This window comes from Curcuma longa, chromosome 6 (genome assembly GCF_044706935.1).
Source record: "Curcuma longa cultivar G26 ecotype Majalengka, Jawa Barat chromosome 6, ITB_CL_G26_1.1, whole genome shotgun sequence".
NCBI classification, from domain to species: domain Eukaryota; kingdom Viridiplantae; phylum Streptophyta; class Magnoliopsida; order Zingiberales; family Zingiberaceae; genus Curcuma; species Curcuma longa.
The window spans coordinates 7,346,080-7,367,764 of record NC_133866.1 but is presented as its reverse complement, the minus strand read 5'-3'; the positions used below and the strand labels follow the sequence as shown (position 1 = coordinate 7,367,764).

Sequence of the window (21,685 nt, the reverse complement as noted above, 5' to 3'; positions counted from 1 at the left end):
TAGATGACTCATCAGCTCTGTCAGCTCTGCAGCTCAGTCAGCTCAGTTAGCTCAGTTAGCTCAGCAATTCTTTTAGCTCAGTCAACTTTGAAGTTCCGCAGCTCTGTTAGCTCAGCAGTCTAGTTTCTCGGCCTTACTTGGCCTCAACCCGACTCGGCCTCGGCCTCACCGATCTCGGCCTCACCCGGCCTCGACCTTGATCTCGGCCTCGGCCTCACCTTACTCAACTTCGGCCTCGACCTCGATCTCGGCCTCGGCCTCACCTTACTCAACTTCGGCCTTGACCTCGGTGTCAGCCTCGGCCTCACTTTACTAAATTTTGGCCTCACTCGGCCTCACTCGGCCTCTACCTCGGTCTCGACTTCGGCCTCGACCTCGGTCTTGACCTCGACCTTACTTTATTCAACTTCAGCCTCATCTTCCTCAACCTCACTTGGCCTCGACCTCGCTCGGCCCCTTTATCACTCAGCAGCCCGACAACTCTGCCACTCTGTCAACTCATCCACTCATCCAAGTCTTTCAGCCACTCATTTGGCCATTTCGGCCACCTCATCCCGGCCATCTCGTCTCGTCCACTTCAAGTTCGACATCTCATCTCAACAACTCAGCACCAATATGGTAAGCAAGACGATCAGATCATTATACATAGTCCAGTCAGTCGGACTACGCCTCCTTCGACTAGACTTGAAGGGGAGGCTTCTGATCCGGCTAAGTTATCACCCATCCAAAAGGATAAGGATGACAACCAAGTCCCCAAAATTAGCCCCCTAAAATCCTGCACATTAATGCACAAGACCGTCAGATGAAGATCAGCAAATCTGAACCATTGGATATTTGAAAACCCTCAAAGATTATCCTTACCACATTAATAGCGCATCAATAGCCAACATGCACCGATCTCCATAGATGACGCTCCGCCTGATACTATATAAACCCCGTAGGTATGAAGAAGAGAAAGGGGCTCCTTCTCTCTCTCTATTTCTCTTTCATTTTATATACGCATGTTATTCTTTTCCTTTTTTCTCCGTGCTAACTTGAGCGTCGGAGTGGCTTATCGGGTCCCCCAGCACCATTCTAACCCTCTTCTTTAGTGCTTTTCAGGTCCCCTCATCTCCCCCGACGATTCTCTTCAAGGAGTGTGTACACCAGCAGTTCTGATCTGGTAGATGAACCGTCCACGGCGAATTGGCCGGAACATATACTAAAAATAATCATATTTATAGAGCTATTATAGCTTAGATTGACGCAAACTAAGAGTCATTAATTAACCTTAGGATATTCTTACTAAGAGCCAATTTGAGAGAATATTTTATTTTAAGAGCCAATTTGTCGCTCATGGGAAAATCATAATCAAGTATTTTAATTTACTTTAGCGAAGGCAAAGATCCCTTTTCCCTATATATATATATATATATATATATATGTTTTAATTTAGTATTATTAGACAATCTTATTGTCAGAGATTACAAGGAAAATTGATGAATTGAAATTGAGGTTTAACTTCAACTTATCTGTTAAATAACCTAAGAAGATAATCTCAAGTTGTCAGGGCTGGTTTAGCTGAGCTATTTTGAATGCTTCCTACTGATTGTCGTTATCACTCGAATGCTAGGTAGCTCAAGTGATCCCATCAAGTTCCTGAGTACTTTCAAGTAACATTGAATACTCAAGAAGCAATCCTGAATCTGAGTGTGTTTTCAACATATTCTCTTTAAAAGAGATTCACCCCACTTCCAGTGATGATTCGAGATTGTCATGGGTCTGTTTCTCAGAATACAATGATGGTCGCGGATAATATCCGAACCCGAAGGCTATCATGAGTAGTTTACTAAGCGATCGTCTAGTATTCAACACATGTAAGTCGTGCTTATACACGAGTCAATTTGGTTCAATGCAATTCAGATCTTAAATTTACACCCCCTGCGCACTCACGCGTGAGAGAAAATCTCTCCTCATACATTTGTTCACAACATGCATGTTTGTGCAACAATATAAACTAATCATCTAGTCATAAAACTCACAATATGAGATTAAAATCTCATGAAGTCTCTTCCTTCCATCCACATTTTTCCATTCATATGTCTAACAAGTACTCAGAATAAAATGGTTATATAGTTTGGGCGAACATATGCCTAGCTAACTATAAGAAGCAACTACAAGTGATGTACTTATACTTCAACCTTACCATAAAAAAAATAATGAGAATGAGAAAGAGAAAGAGAAAGAGAAAGAAAAATAAAGGCCTAAATTAAAACATCTCACAATCGCTCGATCTAAACTTATTTAAGCTATAGACAAGAAGCCACGTACGTAAAGGAGCCCAAGACAAGGAGACTATGTGATAATGTAGTTATCCACCAAAAGGTGTTTGGCCCTTCTATTAGTGGAGTATTAATTAACATCTCGAATCTTTTCTCTTAAAATAAGGAACAAAAGGAATATATGTAGTCATGACATGCATGCGACTATTTTAATTTGGTCGAACCAACTTGGAATATTATATTACTTACAAATATATAGAGGACTTCCTACAGTAAAATATTATTACCTAATTTAACATATTCAAAATGTTCATAATAGATAATGTAACATAGTTCAACAACACTAACTTTAAAAATTAGTGCTCATGTCATGCAGTCTTGAGTGTCTTTTTCCAAGGGAACTAATGCTCTCACACTCTGTGATAATTTATCCCTTTTATGATATCCACATAACTATAGTTTACCAAACTACCAAAAGTCTACTACATATCCAAAATAAAAGTAATTAATGATGAAAATATTTTTTAAAAAACTATGGTAGTAGCTAACAACTAATTGATGATTGAATGGTCACTCTTGATCTGTGATCTTGGAGGGCAAAGAAATAATGAAGTGTAAGTGCAAGCTAAGTGTATTTAGTAGACATAAAAAGAGTGAATGCATGATATAAAATAAGTACGATAGAGGAGAAAGATAAGAAATATTTATAGTAAGTTTATTAATTGAATTACAATTATTATCTTCTACTTCTTAATGGAGCACCTAATAATTCATATATCACAGTCCAAGAACTATGAGAGAGCACCCCTACTAGCTACTTACATGCCCTTTTTATGCTTTTCTTTAAGGTCTAGAGAAAGTAACAATCAATAGGATTTAGTTAATCCTTTCTTTTTGAAAGTTTCTTTGATAGGAAGAGTACGATTCCCCCCCCCCCCCCCCCCCCCCCCCCCCCCCCCCCCCCACCTTTTTGTTGGGCTCACATAACTCAAGGGGTTAGCACACATGATTATACATGATTATGTCCATTAACATAAACTAGCACATATACGAACATGTGCTAGTAAAATAGTGGTAATTAAATAGATAAATACATTCGTGAATGATATCCTATTTTGCTTGCTCGGGCCTCTCCTTCCTAGAAAGTTAGATCACCTCTCAAAAATTAAGATCCAGTAGTTTGAGATATAACACAGGTTAAAGGTTGGTCGGCTTTACCGGTGTGGTTATTCCGACGTTCAACTCAGTCATTGGTGTGAAAACATCTAGGGTTTGTAGCGAAACAAAAGAGAAGAAGAATAGAGAATGAGAAGAGTTTTTAGAGAAGAGTCACCTCTATTTGCAAGGGAAAATCATACCTGTAACATATCCCCTCTAATGTTTATATAGCTGTTAGAAGGGCATCTTCACATTAGATGTCGCGCATGCTCCATTCCTCTCATAAGAGTTGATGATGAGACCAGAATCAATAATTGTTAGTTGTTTTGTCACTCATCAAGTGTCATGTATTCAGAGGAAGGCAAGGGGACCAAATCTGACATCTACTATTCGCTTTACCATTTAGAAGACGTCATGTATTTAGACAAAGGCAATCAAGGGACCAAATCTGGCATCCACTACTAGCTTCTCCATTCAAAAAATGTCACGTACCCATCAATAGGTTTGTTAAGCACTGAGACAGGATACTCAATAGAAGTCGAAATATGAGCATTAAGGTCAGGTGCTTAAGGTCAGGTGCTTGGTCAGAGTCGAAATTTGAGCATTAAGGCCTAGTGTTGGGTATAGAAGCCAAAATATGAGCATTAAGGTCAGGTGCTCATAACACTACAACAATTGATAGAAACCAAAATATGAGCATTAAGGCCTAGTGTTGGGTAGAAGCCAAAATCTGAGCATTAAGGTCGATTGCTTGTTAGAAGTTGAAATTTGAGCATTAAGATCGGATGCTCCATAAAAGTCAATATCTGAGCATTAAGATCGGGTACTCGGTGGAAGTCATTACCCGACTTGGGAATAACCCAGGTAGCATTAGTAAAGCATAAGAAATTCTTTAGCATATGCAACAATTCCAAGAATGATCATAGTTGATAGCATGATAAAATGAATGGATCCAATTTCCTCATTAGTAAAGTGCGAGAAATCTTTAGTGTGGGGAAGCCCATGCATGATAAAAGGTCAACCTATTTATGAAAAAAAACATTATAAATATATAAATGTTTAATTATTATATCAATAGTAATTTATATGTTATAATTATATAATCTAATATATAACGTATATACATTATATATATATATAGTAACATATAATTTATAACATGCAAATAATCAGATTATATTTTCAAGTTTATGTATAACTATTAATTAGTATGTTCTTTCTATTAATTTTTTATTATTATTTAAATTTGTCAAATGAGTGAGTTGTGTCATATAGTTGTCCTCTTGAGCATATTGTAGCATCAATTTCATTCTAAGTATTGTGACTTTTACATAATACTAGAGTTGTCTTTTCACCTCTCATAATGTTAAATGAATGTTTAGGACTAAGATAACTCACATAGAGTAATAAGAGATACCCTCCTCTTTAATCTCCTATGGTTAAACGATAAGCTTGACTATCATAAAATTAAGGTCTTTCATCTAAATGTATACACATTTTAAATTGGATTAAACCTCTTCTAATTACTTTCACAATAAATAAAGGTGAAGTTTGAACTTGGACCTTTGATACACAACACTTTCTTTAGCATTTAGCCAATAGAATAAAAACTTAGAAATAAAACTCCACTGTTTGAGGAAACTAGAACTGCAAGATCTATGCGACAAGCCATCATTTTTCTCCTTCCTACACAAAATATGGGGCCCAATCTATAGATTCTAGATCACAGCACGCACCTGATTTGTCCTGCCCTCCTTTGCTTCCAATGCAAGGCATAGCGTTTCTTTAACACAATACGGCTCACCCTACACTCACTGTATCAGCACAGAGACAGCTACGGACAAAAAAATTCCAATACAGATAGAAATGTGCAATTCATAATATAGAAATATGCACCTCCTCAAAAGATATGAACTAGAGCCGACGACCCATCTCATTCCATACTCATCTTGGTCCATCATCTATAATGATGGCTTCTTCTTCCTCCCTTTTCTAGATACTCCTCTTCCTCTTTCTCTTCCTCTTCCTCTTCCTCTTCCTTGTGCCTTGGATCACTTGAGAATATTTGCATGGATACCAACCAGTGGCCTCGGGTAATTAGAACCAGACTCTTTTATTTCCATGTTTTGCTTTAACTTTTGCTCAAAAACTTGTGTATATATCTACTTAATAATCTAAGTACTTAGTAATAACAGGTGGTGCACTGCCTAGAGATCTGTGAAGATTAGTTTTCCATCTCCCTCTCTCTCATCATCTCATCTCCTTTGGCCTGAGGCTTTTGAAAGGAAAAAAACAGCAAGAAAATTCCAGACCTTTCGTTCTTTAATTAAAGCAGCAAACTACTTTAATTGTTCTACTTTTTCTCTTTCCATACTTTCACTTTCCTCTGATCGCATGCAATATGGCAGAGTTGCGTTCGTATTATTAAAGGTGTTACTTTTGCTTTGTTCTTGTCCATGGATTTCTCTTTATAGATCTATACAACTTAACTTGCTTTTTTCCTCTCACTTTTTTTTTGCGCATCCCTATTTCCTCGCTCCATGTTCTTGATCTTGTTAATTGTTTAGAGATCTGTGGCCTAAACAGCAGTCTGCAAACATTTCTAACGCATAAGGGAATTTTGTGGTGTACCATTTGGTGGTCTGCAGAGCATGGGCATGGGGCTGCAGGTGAAGCCCGTGGGAGATAAGTTTTCCTCCGCCATCACCGCCGCCGCCGCCGCCACTGCAAGCAGCGGCTGCACCCCAGTGGCGAGGCCAAGCAAGGAGCAAGCCCTCAAGTGTCCCAGGTGCAACTCCACCAGCACCAAGTTCTGCTACTACAACAACTACAGCCTCAGCCAGCCCAGGTACTTCTGCAAGACCTGCAGGAGATACTGGACGGAGGGTGGGTCCCTCAGGAATGTCCCTGTGGGTGGCGGATCGAGAAAGAACAAGAGATCAGCCACCACCTCCTCCTCCTCCTCTTCCAAAGCTCCAAAGTTGTTCCATGAGGGGCAGGGCCTCAAGCAGGACGGCAGCACTGACTACTCCAGCCAAGAAGCCACCTGCAGTGCTTACACTCCTGGCCTCGGGCCATTCATGCCCATACCACTGCCCGACTACACTCTAAGCTTTCCTTTTGACTGTAGCAATGTTGGGCTTGGAAACTTGCTAGGTCTTCAGGAGAGTGCTGCTGCAGGTAGTAGCAGTAAGCTTCTGTTTCCTCCTGAGGAGTTCAAAGTAGAAGAAACGCCTTCAAATTACAATAAGAACGAGCAATTTGTGAAGAATATTAATAACAAGGAACGAGGAGGTGATCCAACTTCTGGACTCTGGAACACTCTCATGGGAAGAGGCTCCTGGTAGAGTTGCAGAAACAAATCGAGTTTACATGCTCACTGTTGTACTTATCCATTTTGGCTATTGATGGTGGTGGTGGTATATATATGCATGCACAGCCTAACATATGAGAGATGATACATTTAATGTGAGTATTTGAAGCTTCAGTTTAATATAATGACTTTCTGATATTGCCTGATCCAGTAACAAATGAATTAGGTTCGAGGTTAATTAACAAGCATATACTTAAATAGAACTGTAATTGTGGATGCACTGATTCAAAGAATGTCATGTCGGGTGAAAGGCTAGATATGGCAGTCATCAGGGATAAATTCACATGTAACTTGTTCATCGATCGATATCTGGAGAACAATGAAGTTGATGTGATCGATGTCAGTGTTGTCTACATATATCAGGTTCCATTTAAGCTTTTTTTTTTCCTGTCACTTTTACCTTCATGTTTTGTCTATATAGCAGGCTAAGACAAGTCATATCTCATCCTCCCTCCATAGTAAGATTCTCCTAACCATTCAGTACAGAAGAAGGAAGGTCAATTAGAGGGGAACGATGCTGCCTGCAAGTTTTAGTTATTGATGCTGAGGGATAGGAGCCACTCATGTGGCATTTTGAGGATGGTCAAGAATCCAATTAAGGGAGCTGTCAAAGAAGGTCATAGCTAAGTTAGTCTAGAGTGAACTCAGATCAAGTTCGGATCAAGGTCAGCCAATTCGATTTGACCTTGTCGTCCTCCTCGGTTTTATTGGGCCCTGTCGATCTCATCAGTTCTGCTCAGCTCTACCGACTTCAGTCAGCCATATTGACCTCATCGACTTTACTCAATCCTACTGACCTCAGCCAGTCCTACTCAGCCCTATTGATCTCAGTTTTGTGTGACCTCGTCGATCTTAGTATATTGTTTGGCTTTGCCGACCTCATCAGCTTTCCTCGGCCCTGTCAACCTTAGCCGAATCTGCCTAGCTAGCAATGCAATCATGCTCTAGATGTGAAGTTTCAATATTTGACAACCATTTAAATTTTAAATAAACAAGTTTAAACTCATTTGTATGACGAGTGTGGAGGGAAAGTTATCGTAGGTTGGAGACTGGATGCAAGACATGAAAAATTCAAAACAATCAAGGATGAGATTCTTGACAAGAAGTCTAAGTAGGTTTGGATGCAAAGGTAGACAAAGACTCGGAGACGAGAAAGCTCCAAGCAAGAAAGTCCAAAGAACAAAAGGTTCATATGACATCAGGTACTTAGGATCGAGGGTAGAGATGGTTAGGTGATTTCATCTCTTAGAGTTGTTGATAGAAGAGGATTAGATCAATTGACTGATATTCCATCATCTGATTCAGATCGATCTATCAATCTGATGTTTACATCAATCAACTAATATTGATTAGAAATCAAACAGAAGTGTATTGAATGTAACTGTTATATCAGAAATCAACAGGGTAAGTGCATATGACATCAACAATTGATGCTAATCAGAAATCGAACAGAAGCGTATTAGATGCAGTTGTTCGATTTACCTAATGACATCAATCAATTGATGGTGGACATTAATCAGACTGATACAGATCAAAAATTAAATAGAAGTATATTGGATGCAGTTGTTAGATTCGATTAATGACATCAATCGATTGATGATGGACATCAATCGACTAATGCCGATCAAAAATCGAACAAAAGTGTATTGGATGCAATTGTTCGATTCGACTGATGGAAACAATCGATTGATGGTAGATATAAATCGAATGATGTTCAAATTATCAACATAATCAAATAGATTTCAGAAGATTAAGTAGTCATTCAATGACATGAAAATTGTCAAAGACCATATCAATCGATTGATAATATGAATCAATCGATTATTGGCTGAAAAGTAGCTTGTAACTCAGTTCAAGTTAAGCTTTCATATAAAAGCAAAGGAAAAACATTTGGAGTAGAGCTCTGATGTAAAGCCAAGGTTCTTGTGCTAACTTCTTGCTGAGAAGATTTTAAGCTCAACCTCTTCCATTAGTGCAAACATTTGAAGAAGAAGAAGTCATCTTTCTCAAGTAACTCATTGTAACTTCTTCTTGCTTCTTTTTGCTTCTTTTTCAATGTAAGAAGGTTTCTTCGCCTTCGAGTTCTGACCAAGAAGGAAAAAGTTTAGTGAAAGTGGATAGCTAAGAGTAGACCCTTAGATTAATCACCTCAAGAAGACGGATATCAAGTAAAATCATCCAAATTAGCGTTGTGTGTGCGTCGTGCTTGTGTTGCTTCAAAGTTTTCGCTGCCCAATCTCAGTGATGAAGCGATTTGAGTTATTCAACCCCCTTCCAGCTCGTTATGTCCTAACACTACCAACCTCATCAACTCTGCTCGCCCTTACCGATCTCAGCCAGCCTTGCTTGGCCATGTCGACCTCATCAGTTCTGCTCAGCCAAGTCAACCCTTCTTTGTTTATTGGTCTCCTTAATCGAACGTGGGATGATATGACCCCTAGGACAAGTCTAAAAGACGTGTGATGACATGACCCTCAAAGCATGGGATGATAGGTCTAGGAGACATGGGGTAACATGACCCCCATAGCATGATGACGAGGCATTCTCCTCCCTGAAAGTAGGATGACAGGGTTAATAAGACATGGAACGATATTACCCTTAAAGCATGGTGATGAGACCTCCCCATATTTATAGGCGACATCCTATCAATCATGACATGGGGAACATGGCCACCCCTCGTCCCATAAGATTGAGGCATAAACGCCGTCTCACATGAGTGAGCAAAGGTATGCGCATCAAACCATTCTCCAGTCATTTCTCTTTCAACTATTGTTTTCTCCTCTTCTCTACTGGCTAGAGATCTCACTTAAGTGTCAGAGTGGTTGAGCCAAGGTCCTCCTTGGCCTACATTCTAACTTTCATCGAATTTTGCAGGGACCTAGGCAGCTCCCTCCTCGCCAAGTCATCGGAGATCCATAAACCTTGAAGATAGCTCATCTGTGGCTCACCCTACCAAGTCTCAAATAGGAATAAATTGACGTTGTCTGTGAGAACGTCTTGAGTTGAGATGTTGAGATGGATGACACTGGAAGAACTGTCGAGAATCATAATCTAGCTAATGAAGGAAGATAATGTCCTATAATCACTATTGTCCAAGAAGATTTTAACAAACTTGTCGCTGTTTCAATACAAGAGGTGTTGTAGAAACACCCGCTGATGAATCCGTCTCCTTCAAAGATACCCTCTGTATCTGTATAAGTACCTTTGATTCACAGCCTAGTGCCTTAGAGGCTAATTGAAATCCCTCCGGCATTGGTCTCGATCCCCATCAAAGCTTCAATCTAATAGGACTGAGCTAGAAGAAGTTTCTCCCGGTGGTGATAGATTATTTCTCTAAATGGGTGGAAGTAAAGCCCCTAGCTCGGATCATGAAAGATATGTTGCGATCAAATTTTTGATGGAAAAATATTAATTTATGAGATAATTCATTATTTTTTTTAAAAAAAAATTCATCTCTAATTTAATGAAATTAAATATATTTTACGAAGAACCTAAATTTATTACATATAACCAAATAAGATAAAGTATGAAAAATCAATTAAGCACAGTGTCACAAATATTTATTTTTTTAGAAATTGTAAATTAAAAATAGAAAATTTTCATTTCCCCTGTGCCTTCCATCGGGATCTGATCTTCCACCGCTGCGTCTTCCATCGCTTGCTCCGTCGGCAACCACTTCTCGCCCGAATTGGGTTCGCCTAGAGCAGTGGCGTCGCCTCTCGCCGCCTCGTCACCGGCGGTCCGCCTGTCGGACGATATCTACGAAATCAAGATCAGAAAGGGACGATGGGACGGCGTCTCGTCCACCTCTTCGGCAACATCTCTGCCCGATCTGTTTCTGTCTTGCGAGGGTTCCGGCTTCACTCTTCCTCCGCATCCGACCCCGTGGTCCAAAACTTACTTTCCCACCAACCCCCGCCGCCCGCACGGACGCTCTCTGATCTCCGCCGTCGACTAGCAGATGAATCCCCCTCCCTCTCCGACTTTGTCTACTCTGTCGAGGTGGGGACAAAGAAGCGCCCGCTTTCCAAGCCCAAATGGATGAAAGAAACCATTCCTGGGGGCACCAAGTACGCCGCCATTAAGTCCAAGCTCCGGGAGCTCAAGCTACATACCGTGTGCGAGGAGGCGAGGTGCCCTAACCTTGGTGAGTGCTGGTCAGGAGGCGAGACCGGAACCGCCACAGCCACCATTATGATCCTTGGGGATACTTGTACTCGCGGCTGCAGGTCTAGTCTTGCCACTCATTTCTCTTCATTCTGTCTTTGAAAATTTTCTCCGGTTATGTTTAAAGATAAAGTTGCTTAAATTTTTAATTCGTACCCTTGTTCTATTAGTTAAATTTTCACTTCATATCCTGTCCAATGCCAAATCATGTAAGGAATTCTGAATGAGCAGCGAAGTACTTGTGAACATAAATTTTTTTTGAAGCAATATGTACCATGCCCAAACCATAGCAAGCCCAGCTTTTTCACATCTACTAGAGTTATAACATGAGCTCCTTCAGCTGTGATGTGGGTGCATATGCCGTGTATGTCAGGATCCTGAGATGGGAAACAAAGTCCAAGAGGATAAGGTGGTCAAGTAGACAATCACTGGTGATGCATGTCCTTCTTATGACTTTTGCAGCTACAACTGATTGGACTGATATAACTTAAATCTCGTTGGATGGGACTTAACTTAATTGGAAAGTGGCCTCTAGTTAAAAGCAGGAAGAAATTTTCAAGATATAATAGTAACCTCATCTCTAAGCTAGATATGGCAATAGGTGGCAAACTCTGTCATCAAATTCCCAAAGGCTAACTATTGCCATTTAATTGAATCCTCTTTCTTAGGGTGCTGTATGTCCCATAATGTTCATAAATAATTGCACCTGATCTTAAGCTATCATATTAAAAGAATGGTCCGGATTCAGTTAAAAGTGAAACTCACCTAGATGGTAGCTCAAGGGTTAAGGGCCAAGGAGAAGAGGTCTAGGAAAGTTCTGGCCAAGGAATGGTAATTTCACCACAGTTCCAATCACAAAGAGATCCCAACATCAAGTATTGTAAGCTAACTAGAAAGCATCGCTTCTCTACATTGTACCTTACCATCTTTCTGATCATCGTGACGTATGGTGCACCTCAAAGCATTTTTCTTCTTCAGAATACATTTGGTTGGAACATAGGAACTCAACATGCTTGCTTATCTTGTTTATTCAGGGATAGTTAAAGGATATCAATTCATAGTAATACTAAGGAAGAATATAAAACTCATTGCTACTAACACAAGGTTTTTCCTTTGATATTAAACTAACATCTATTAGATGGAAGATACATTATGCAGGTTCTTGATTTCTTTTCTTTTTTCAAGTTGAGAAAAAAAATTTGGAGTAGATGCTTAAGAGATAATGCTCATTCTTACCTTTTAGAAACATATTTTTTTAAAACAATTAAATAGATACTTAAGATTCAATTTTCATTCTACCTTTTAGAAATCAGTTTCATGTTTATTCACATGATAAAACAAAGATGTTGAAGGAATAGATGGAGAAATAATGGTTTTGAATCTCATTTATTCGATAGGAGATACATTATGCAGGTTCTTGATTTCTTTTATTAAAAAAATGAAGTAGATGCTAAGGAGAATATTTATTCTACCTTTTAGAAAGCAGTTTCATGCTTATCAGGTATGATAAAACAAAAATGTTGAAAGAAATAGTTGGAGAAATAATGGTTTGGAATTAACTTTAGCTGTGTACAAAATTCAGTAACACTATTATGTATTCAATATGATTGGAGAAGGAATTGGGCTATAATTAGGGTCAAAGGGGCCTGATTCTGGCAGAAAGTTGCCATATTAGCCAAAATAAATGTTGGCATTTGATATTCTTGAATTTGAATGGTGAATTATAATGTTCTCAAATGAACAACTTTAGCTTACGTCTGTAGGTCCTTTGTCATTAGATGCAAAATGTGTACAGGTAATTTCCATAGGGGAACAATGCAAAGACCAAATGGAAAGATAAGATACCTAGAAAGGAATTCTTGATAGTTTGTAATCTTTTGTGAGTGATTATTGATAGTTCTTTTGCCTTAGTCATTATTTTGTAGTACTGCTCATTTTGGTTTGAGTCCAGCTATCTATTTGTTTATTGGCTTTGATTTGTACGTTATTTCACTTGGAATTTATATGAGACATTTTCTTACCATCCAATTTTTAATGTAGCAAGTGTAACCAGTCTATCTATTTGTTTATTGGCTTAGTCTATATGTTCTTTCACTTGGTCATGTTTTTTATGTACTATGAGATATTTTCTTTTCATCCAATTTACTAATAGTAAGTGACAGTAGTATATGATTGCTTTTACATTCCACACAATTTAGGGTTAGTGTCTATGTTTGTTATTTGGCTTGTATTGATACTCTAACTATGTCAGTAATAATTCAAGTGTCCAGGATTTGCTCCTATAAAGCAGCTCCAACATTTAGGCACTGATGTATTGCATCTAGAACCCGCTTGCTTTGTGTGGGTTTGGATGGAAAAGGCACGGATATAGGTGTTACAAATTCTTGTTTCCCAGGCAATATATCTTGGCATGAGTTTTGAAGTGTTATTTATGCCATTTTCTACTCTTTTGAATACAGGTTTTCCATCATTTATCTTTCACATGCCGTATAACTCAGCATGACATTGTGTGTTTCAGCCGCTTTTCCTTTACTTTTGATATTTCTTATCTCGCTTCATCTAATATCTTGTTTTGCACATGTAACAGAAAAATGAGAAAATATGCATTTTTCTTTTTGTAAATCTAAGAGGGCCTTGAGTTTTTAACATCTGCCAGTCCAATCACCTGAGTTGTAAAGGACACTATTATAATTTTCCTGTTGGATTGTCCTACTAGCAATTATCCTCCCTGATATTTGTGTGTTGACTTAGAAGAACTTCAGATCAATGCCCTAAATTTAGCTCCTATGTGAAGGTTTTCTCTTGGAAGTAGGTTTGGTTAATTCTTGTTATTCATTGCCATAAAACTTTTAATTTTTAAGACCAAGTATTTCTATGAACCAAGGTTACATAGAGCTAAATATATCTGGATTATATTGCTCCATCTGAATTATCGATACTTTTGTGTTGTGTCTTCCATCATCCATGTGAGAGATTTACAGGGTGATGAATTTGTTCATTCATTTGTTACATACTGTGCATATATAGTTTTAGAATATTTATTTTATTTTAGAAACAATTTGGTGATGCTAATAAATTGAATGTAATTTGGTTTAGCTCCAATAGATGGTAAACCTAGAGAAAATTGGTAGAGATGGTATGAACATGTTCAAAATTAACCAACATATTATGTGTTTCTATACTTTGAAGAGTTGCATGGATAAGAGTAGAAGGTGTTGGAGATAGAGATGGTTTTACTACAGAAATGTCCAATAAAAATGATTGGATCAATTTGAATATTACCAGTGATATAGGCATAATGATCAATGGAGGGATGAAATTTATGTAATTGATCACAAACAACAACAACAACAACCAAGCCTTTATGATTATGTTATGTCAAATAATTGAACAAATGTAGGATGATGGAATTGAATTTGTTTGAGTTTTACTAGGCTTGTTTGTTTGATTTAGGTGTATGCGCATATTACTGGCAGAACTGCCTAAAGTCAGCATATGATTATGTTATGTCACTTTTGGAGCAACTTGTACTCCATATCCCATAGCTTGGCGAAGATCTTAATAAAACAGATGCAAGTTTGTTGGATCATTTTTACGATCCAGGTTTGCAGAGAAGCTGTAACAAATGGCACATTGGAAAATAAAGGAAAACAGGTTTGAAAGTGAAATGAAAATGATTTTCCCCCACCTTCTAGTCTTTATAGATACCTTTGGAATGTGTATAGATATGCAAAATGCATATCTTTGCTCCCCATCATTGATGTTCCACCTACATTTTAACTAACATTTCACCATTTCATTTTTACATTTTCATTTGGAGGTAATTGAAATGAGAACTCGACAAGTTATTCAGCCACATTGTTGGTCATTGATGTGAAATTCATCTGCAACTTTGGTGGATGATTTTATTTGAGTCTCATTTTGTTGCGATGTAGTTTGAATTTTACATATACACAACCTTAAAGTTTGTTTTATCATGGGATTTGCATCAAGCTCTACATCAACACGTTTATTTCAAGGTGTGGTGCCAGTTTTAAGTTTTGTTGCCTTTTCAGGTTTTGTAATGTTAAGACATCACGCACACCTCCTCCACCTGATCCAAATGAACCTTCTAATGTTGCTGAAGCAATTGCTTCTTGGGGTTTGGACTATGTGGTACTTACTAGTGTTGATCGAGATGATTTGCCTGATCAAGGAAGTGGCCATTTTACCGAAACTGTGCAAAAATTGAAGGCATTGAAACCTAATATTCTGGTAGAAGCCTTGGGTATGGTTTATTAATCTTTTTAATTTTTACATTTTGGTAGCTCCCATGCATTACATTTAACTTAGGATGCTATTTGCAACTAATACGTGCATCCAGTTCCTGATTTTCGAGGAGATCGAAATTGTGTGGAGAAAGTTTCTAAATCTGGTCTGGATGTTTTTGCTCACAACATTGAGACAGTTGAAGAGCTGCAGAACACAGTCAGAGACCATCGTGCTAACTTCAAACAATCAATTGATGTCCTTAATATGGCCAAAGAATATGCTCCTGCTGGCACACTAACAAAGACATCGATTATGTTAGGATGTGGTGAAACACCCGATCAAATAATCAGCACAATGGAGAAAGTTAGAGCAGCTGGAGTGGATGTCATGACGTTTGGTCAATACATGAGACCCTCAAAAAGGCATATGCCAGTCTCTGAATATGTTACGCCAGAAGCTTTTGAGAAGTATCGAACTCTTGGTATTGAAATGGTAGGATCTCACATTATAATTGTCTCCCTGATTGCTAATGAACATTATAAAGTGTACATCCTAATCTTATTATATTTATACTACATTTTCTTCTAGCTCAATTTGGTATGTTGGGTTGGCAGGGATTCCGTTATGTTGCATCTGGTCCCATGGTCCGATCATCATATAAAGCAGGTGAATTCTATATCAAGTCAATGATTGAAGCTGATCGGGCCAAGGTATCTTCTGCATCAAATGATGGATCTTAACAATATTATACACTGGTCGATTATAGGAATGAGTTATTTTGTTGACAATAGTAAGTTTTTTGCCAAATGCTTTGACAGCAATGCTGCTTCATTTTCTATTGTTAAAGTGATTGAAAGTTGTACACAGGTGATTGACTCCTATGACCGCTGTATTTATTGTGCTGTGTTTGCAAATAATAGAGATGTTCTTGTTGCATCGGCAGCAATGTAACCAATTCCTTATAGTTTGTCTATTATAATTAACTATGGCTTTGATTTACAATCAAGAATCGCATGCAAGTGGAGCTATCCTAATTGTTTCATGTGCATAAATGAGTTGGGTAAATTGATCCAGAAACAGCAAAAAGTTTCTGTGTGATTCCTCCAGGATGCCTGAAGGTCATGCCTCCGAAATGCTTGAAGGCCATGTCAAATTTTGTAATGATGCAGGCCTTCCTCGACCCTTGTATTTTTGCAACTAACAAATCGCTACAAGCTTGGCTCATAAAGGTGAGTGAAATTCAGTTTCTGTTTTTGGTTTGAATTGGTTTCTGTTTGCAATTGAGAAGACCAAATTTTGAATTATAACTTCTCGATCTGGATTAAACAATTTTTTTGCTCAAACTTCTTTCTAATATATCAGTTTGCCAAATTTATTGCAATAACTTGTCAATAATAGCTCACGTCACATACATGTAACAGGTATGCAATGTCTACAAGAAAGAAGACATGCAACTATGTAATACCGTTTGTCGAATCCTGTGAAGCAGGATCATTTGTGATTGTGTGGGTTAGAGAACTCTGATACGTTCACTCGAATGTCATGTTAGAAGACATCTAAGAGGGATTGGAAAAGCCTGTTAGTTGTGGAGATTCATAGGTATGTCCTGTGCTCAATTATAACTGTTGCCCATTACACTACAAACATTGGGATACTGTCTCATTGCTAAAACGAACCCAGACTGTTGAAAAAATAGTTATCCTTCTGGTTACAGATTAATTCTCACATTCCAGATGCTTCTTGCCACCATTGCCTCTCATACCCCATTGACTAATTTTCCTAGAAATAAAGAACAGCATTACGAGTATGCATGTTGTGCATCAATTGATACTTTCAATTCAAAACTATTCTTTTTTCAAGCTTCAAGTGAAACAATGTTGAGTTTTTGGATCATGGTACTTCAAACAGGTTATAAGAGTATTTTCTTACCTTCCACTTATATCTACTTGTTTGGCAGAGTTTCTGAAACTATCCCCTAGCTCAATTATGCCATTTTCACGCTCTACCAAAGTTTATTCCTCATCTCATGTATGTTTTAAACTTATGCGGCCTAAGAAGCCAGGCACAAAGAAAGTTTCAGGTTTGCACAAGTTGAAATTAGTTCTTACGTGTAAATGCGGACACTTCCTCATCAATGTAGCAACTGAGTCACAAATGGGGTTGTGCATCATATACTATTGCCATTACCCTGGTTTTTACTATCTTTTCTTCATTTCCTCAATAGAAGCACAATTTTTTTTTTTTTTTTTTGCAGAAATGCAGCATAGTTGAATATTTAATGGTTTTTATGGGAATGTTTTATTGGCTTAAGAAAAAATATATAGTTACGATGCTTAAATAAAATATTATACATGTCTAGTTCTTGTACGTTAAACTCAGTGTTATTTTTGTTAAATTATCTGCTGAAAGGTGAAGTATATCTATGACATGTTCTCTCCTCGTTGGTTCATTGATCCTCCCATGCAGAGGGTCGTTGTACTGGACGAAATCCTCCGTAATTTATTTCCCTTCCAGATCACATGATACAATCTTAGAGGAGCTCCTGGGTAATAGGGTGATTAACAAAGTTATTGAGGATCAACTTATGTATCTGCTTAACTATGCCAATGGTTGACCAAGCCTAACTAGAGAATGATTTCTATTTGTAAGCATGATTTGTTTTTTGAAATGATAATTTAATTTAACAAATTATTTATTTCTCTGTGGTTAGAATTTCAATTAGTTAATTCAGTAATCCAAACGTCATGCAAAATCCAGGGCTACTGATTCATGACAGAAAAATTCGGCACTTTGTGTTGGTAAAGGTGTGGTGTAAATTCATTTAGGGCTATTGATTAATGATTAGGTGAATGAGGATTGAATCGAGCTTAATTGTATTAAACTTGTTTTCTTTCTTGACAACTTTATTTAGAAGTATTCAATTAAGGTTTTAGGAAGCTTAAGTTTTTTTTATCAATCTTAATTAGAGAGCATTGCTCTTGTAATTTAGTTGAAGGTATGGCAATATGCCTTAAGTTCAGATCAAGGTTTATTCGCTGTTTACGAATGTTGATAAATTATGAATATTAATAAATACAAAGCCACACCTACGTTTAAGCTCCCACCTTCCACGGGTGTAGTGCCCTTTATTCAATCAAGAGAGATCATCTACCTTTAATTTAATTAATTGAATAAAATTTAAACACTTGAATTATAATAAAAAAAATACAAAAATATAATATTCAAAGTTAGAGAAATGATCTCCTGAGCACCTTCTTCATGGGCGTCCGTGAGCACTGTCCGATCCATCATCCATCACAGATCGCGCACAGATCTAACTGTCCAAATATGAGAATATACAGTGTTTCGCTCGCGACTCACCGCCACTGCCGTCGCGCCGTCCGACCATCGCCGGCCGTCGGGCCGAACGCGACGCGTCGGCCGGCGTCGGATTGTGGCCGGAAATCGGCGCAATTTGAGCCACTGTCGGCCACTGCCAATCGCGATTTGACCGAAAATCGATCGCAATTTGATCAAAAACGCGGTCGGCAATGGCTCACGCGGTTTCTGATCAAATTGCATCGGATTTTGATCACAATCCGATCGGAATCGGACGCCGACTAACGCGCCGACGAGTGGCGCGTCGATCGCACTCGGCCTGGCGGCCGGCGATAATGGAGTGGAGTGGATCGGAGACGACGCTCACGGGGTCGCACCGCACCATTTCTCTTCACAGTTGTAGATGAGTGCTCAACCAAGCACCATTCCTCTCCCATTAGTAGGCCACCCCACCACACAATGGCCCATCAAACTTGGGATGACCGGATCAGCATCAATAAGTTTTCTTTTTCTATTGATGAATGAAGCTGATATCTCCATATAAATTCTTGCCCTTCTCGCTAGCTCGTCCTCCATTCCTCCTACTCTTCGTTGAATTCTGCTATCTGCCTCAGTAGCATGCAATGCATTTGGCCCTGCTCATAACCCTCCTGCTTCTGGCCTCCGCCGCCGCCGTCCTAACTATTTCTTTAGCTACGGTCGCGTACTTCAAGATGTTCCGAAGGCGCAAACCCTTCGGCGGCTGCTTTGGGGGCTCGGACGACTTCGAGATGGGTCCCGCCCGGGCCCGCGTCGCCGATGGTCCGGGGACCGAACCGGAGAAGGGGAATCCGGCGCCGAAGCAGGCGGCGGTTCCAAGGCTGATGGGGTGGGCCGAGGTAGAGTCGGCCACCGGGAAGTTCTCCCCCTCCGCGGTGGTCGGCGAAGGCGGCTCCAGCACCGTCTACCTTGCACGCTTCCCGGATTCCTCCCTCGCCGCCCTCAAGCTGCACCGCCCCAGCGAGCGCCTACACCATGCCTTCCGCCAGGAGCTAGACCTCCTTCTCCGCCTCTGCCACCCCCATATCGTCCGGCTCCTCGGCTACTGCGACGACCGCGGTCCTTTATCTGCCCTAAATCGCCGTTTCCTGTCGCTGATCTTTGGGCGTGTTTCCTAATTCAAGGTTAATTTTGGATCCGCGTTGCAGAGGCAGAAGGGGCTTTGGTGTTCGAGTACGTACCGAACGGGAGCCTCCACGAGAAGCTCCATGGAGGCGGCGCGGAGGTGCTGCCGTGGGCGCGGCGGGTGGCGGTGGCGCACCAGGTGGCGCAGGCGCTGGACTACCTTCACGAGGGCTGCGACCCTCAGGTGGTGCACGGCGACGTGAAGGCCGCGAACGTGCTCCTCGACGGCCGGATGGAAGCGAAGCTGTGCGACTTCGGATCTGCGCGCGTCGGCTTCTCGGCGGCGGTGGCGCCGCCGCGACCCGGGGGGACCATGGTGGTGGGCTCGCCAGGGTACGTCGACCCGCACTACCTGCGGTCCGGGATGATCTCCAAGAAGAGCGACGTGTACAGCTTTGGGGTGCTGCTGCTGGAACTGGTTACCGGCGCGGAGGCGTTCGACGCGGAGAGGGAGAGGCGGTTGACGGCGGACATGGCCCCCGTGCTGCGTGACGTGGAGGTCCGGGCGGCGGAGGTGGTGGACCCCGGATTGGCGGGGGAGTATGATGCCGGAGAGGTGGCGAAGGTATTGGGGATGGCGGCGATGTGCCTGGGGGATAACCCTAGTCTGCGCCCTTCGATGTCGCACGTGGTGAGGATGCTGCAGGAGAAGACTGCGGCGTCCATCGGGGCGGTCGCAGTTTGCTGCGGTGGCAAACACCAGTTGTAGTACTTAACTCGTTAGTTGGTTAGTAAGAATTTCTATAAAATGTCTAACTCCATTAGATTAGTACGAGGGTAATTAAGGAGTCAAAATGTATTTTATCTAAAATTGTATAAAAGAGGGTTTGTTTAGAGATTAGTTATATCAATTTGCTTTCCTCGGTTGGGTTGATCGGTTTGTAACAGATCGGTACACTCCTGTCAAGTGGAGAGTCTTCTCGGGACATAGTCGATTATGCGAGAGATAACATGTGTCAAAGAGCTCATCAAGAGTTACTCTAATGAGATCCCTTCTAGAATCCCAAATAGAATAATAAAAAGATAAAGTAAAGAATGGAGAAAGACTATGATCATAGATCACTTTAGATGATACTTCCCCCTCTCTTATACAGAGAGGGAAGCTCAAAGGACACACCTCCTAAAGAGAAATTCAAGGGATGCACTTTTCTAAAGGGTTCCATTGTGATCACCATGTCCCTTCTTGTTCATAACTGTCATATCCTTTCATGTTGGTAACCATCGTGTCGTCCCTTCGTATACCGAAGAGGTCGGGAACTCAAGAACTCTGAAGGTTAGGAACTCGAGAAATCGACAAGTCCGGAATCAAGAGGTCGGGAACTTGACAGGTCAAGGACTCGGGAGGTGGGATAGAGTCAACTTGGACTAACTCGGCCAATTGGAGACATGTGGAATCTATGTTAATCAAATCCTAGATCATACCACATGACATCTGTATTGATCGGGTCAAAGGACTCTCTATTGACTGAGTCAAGGGTCCGCCACAAGGACCCTCCCTTACTTTTCCATTAGTTAGCATCATACATCTTTGCGGACCCGATCTGATACTTGGGTTAGCAGATTAGATAGCAAAAAACCAAAAAAGAAAAGGGGGTTAGCGATGGGTCACCATCAATGTGACTCGATCGAAAGCTTCTATGCGCTCAGTGTTGACGTCCAAACTGTTGAATAGGAACCAATTGATGCATAAATGCAAGCTATTAGGTTTCATTGTGTGGTCCTCTTACCTTGCATTATTAAAATACTTAAACAAACTGATGAAACATTGGCATGGGATTCTCATGCCTCTCTTTCCAAGAATTTAATTCGAGTAAAAAAAAATCTAAATTCCATGATAAATTAAGCATCATATATAATTTCTTCACTAAAAGCCATCCTTCTTGAAGGTAGACTGTCACTTTTTATCTGTATCAAAATGGTAGGCTAGCTGTCTGTTAGGCTTTTCTTTGTATCATATATCCTTACAAAGGCATTGTATGGTGGTTGTTTAATT

General features: G+C 40.1%; 3 protein-coding genes across 3 annotated transcripts; all 3 read left to right on the top strand.

Moving 5' to 3' along the window:
- The first annotated feature begins 5,337 nt into the window (after positions 1–5,337).
- On the top strand, positions 5,338–6,935 carry LOC141830992 (uncharacterized). Its single transcript, XM_074718442.1, has 2 exons — positions 5,338–5,512; positions 6,068–6,935. The coding sequence occupies exons 1-2, from the start codon at positions 5,489–5,491 to the stop codon at positions 6,764–6,766; spliced, it is 723 nt and encodes a 240-aa protein (XP_074574543.1). The 5' UTR covers positions 5,338–5,488; the 3' UTR covers positions 6,767–6,935.
- A 3,455-nt stretch (positions 6,936–10,390) lies between these two features.
- Positions 10,391–16,177, top strand: LOC141830764 (lipoyl synthase 1, mitochondrial-like). Its single transcript, XM_074718188.1, has 4 exons — positions 10,391–11,021; positions 15,015–15,226; positions 15,323–15,702; positions 15,825–16,177. Exons 1-4 carry the CDS (start codon positions 10,579–10,581, stop codon positions 15,948–15,950), a joined length of 1,161 nt encoding a protein of 386 aa, XP_074574289.1. The 5' UTR covers positions 10,391–10,578; the 3' UTR covers positions 15,951–16,177.
- A 2,913-nt stretch (positions 16,178–19,090) lies between these two features.
- On the top strand, positions 19,091–20,533 carry LOC141830710 (salt tolerance receptor-like cytoplasmic kinase 1). Its single transcript, XM_074718126.1, has 2 exons — positions 19,091–19,626; positions 19,716–20,533. Exons 1-2 carry the CDS (start codon positions 19,152–19,154, stop codon positions 20,399–20,401), a joined length of 1,161 nt encoding a protein of 386 aa, XP_074574227.1. The 5' UTR covers positions 19,091–19,151; the 3' UTR covers positions 20,402–20,533.
- Positions 20,534–21,685: the final 1,152 nt, after the last annotated feature.

Bases quoted from the DNA above. Each gene is read 5' to 3' on its own strand.
- LOC141830992 (XM_074718442.1), top strand. From the start codon at position 5,489: ATGGATACCAACCAGTGGCCTCGG. The intron at 5,513-6,067 runs GTAATTAGAACC...GGTGGTCTGCAG, and splicing joins ATACCAACCAGTGGCCTCGG to AGCATGGGCATGGGGCTGCA.
- LOC141830764 (XM_074718188.1), top strand. From the start codon at position 10,579: ATGGGACGGCGTCTCGTCCACCTCTTCGGCAACATCTCTGCCCGATCT. The intron at 15,227-15,322 runs GTATGGTTTATT...ACGTGCATCCAG, and splicing joins TATTCTGGTAGAAGCCTTGG to TTCCTGATTTTCGAGGAGAT. The intron at 15,703-15,824 runs GTAGGATCTCAC...TTGGGTTGGCAG, and splicing joins GAACTCTTGGTATTGAAATG to GGATTCCGTTATGTTGCATC.
- LOC141830710 (XM_074718126.1), top strand. From the start codon at position 19,152: ATGCATTTGGCCCTGCTCATAACCCTCCTGCTTCTGGCCTCCGCCGCC. The intron at 19,627-19,715 runs GTCCTTTATCTG...TCCGCGTTGCAG, and splicing joins CGGCTACTGCGACGACCGCG to AGGCAGAAGGGGCTTTGGTG.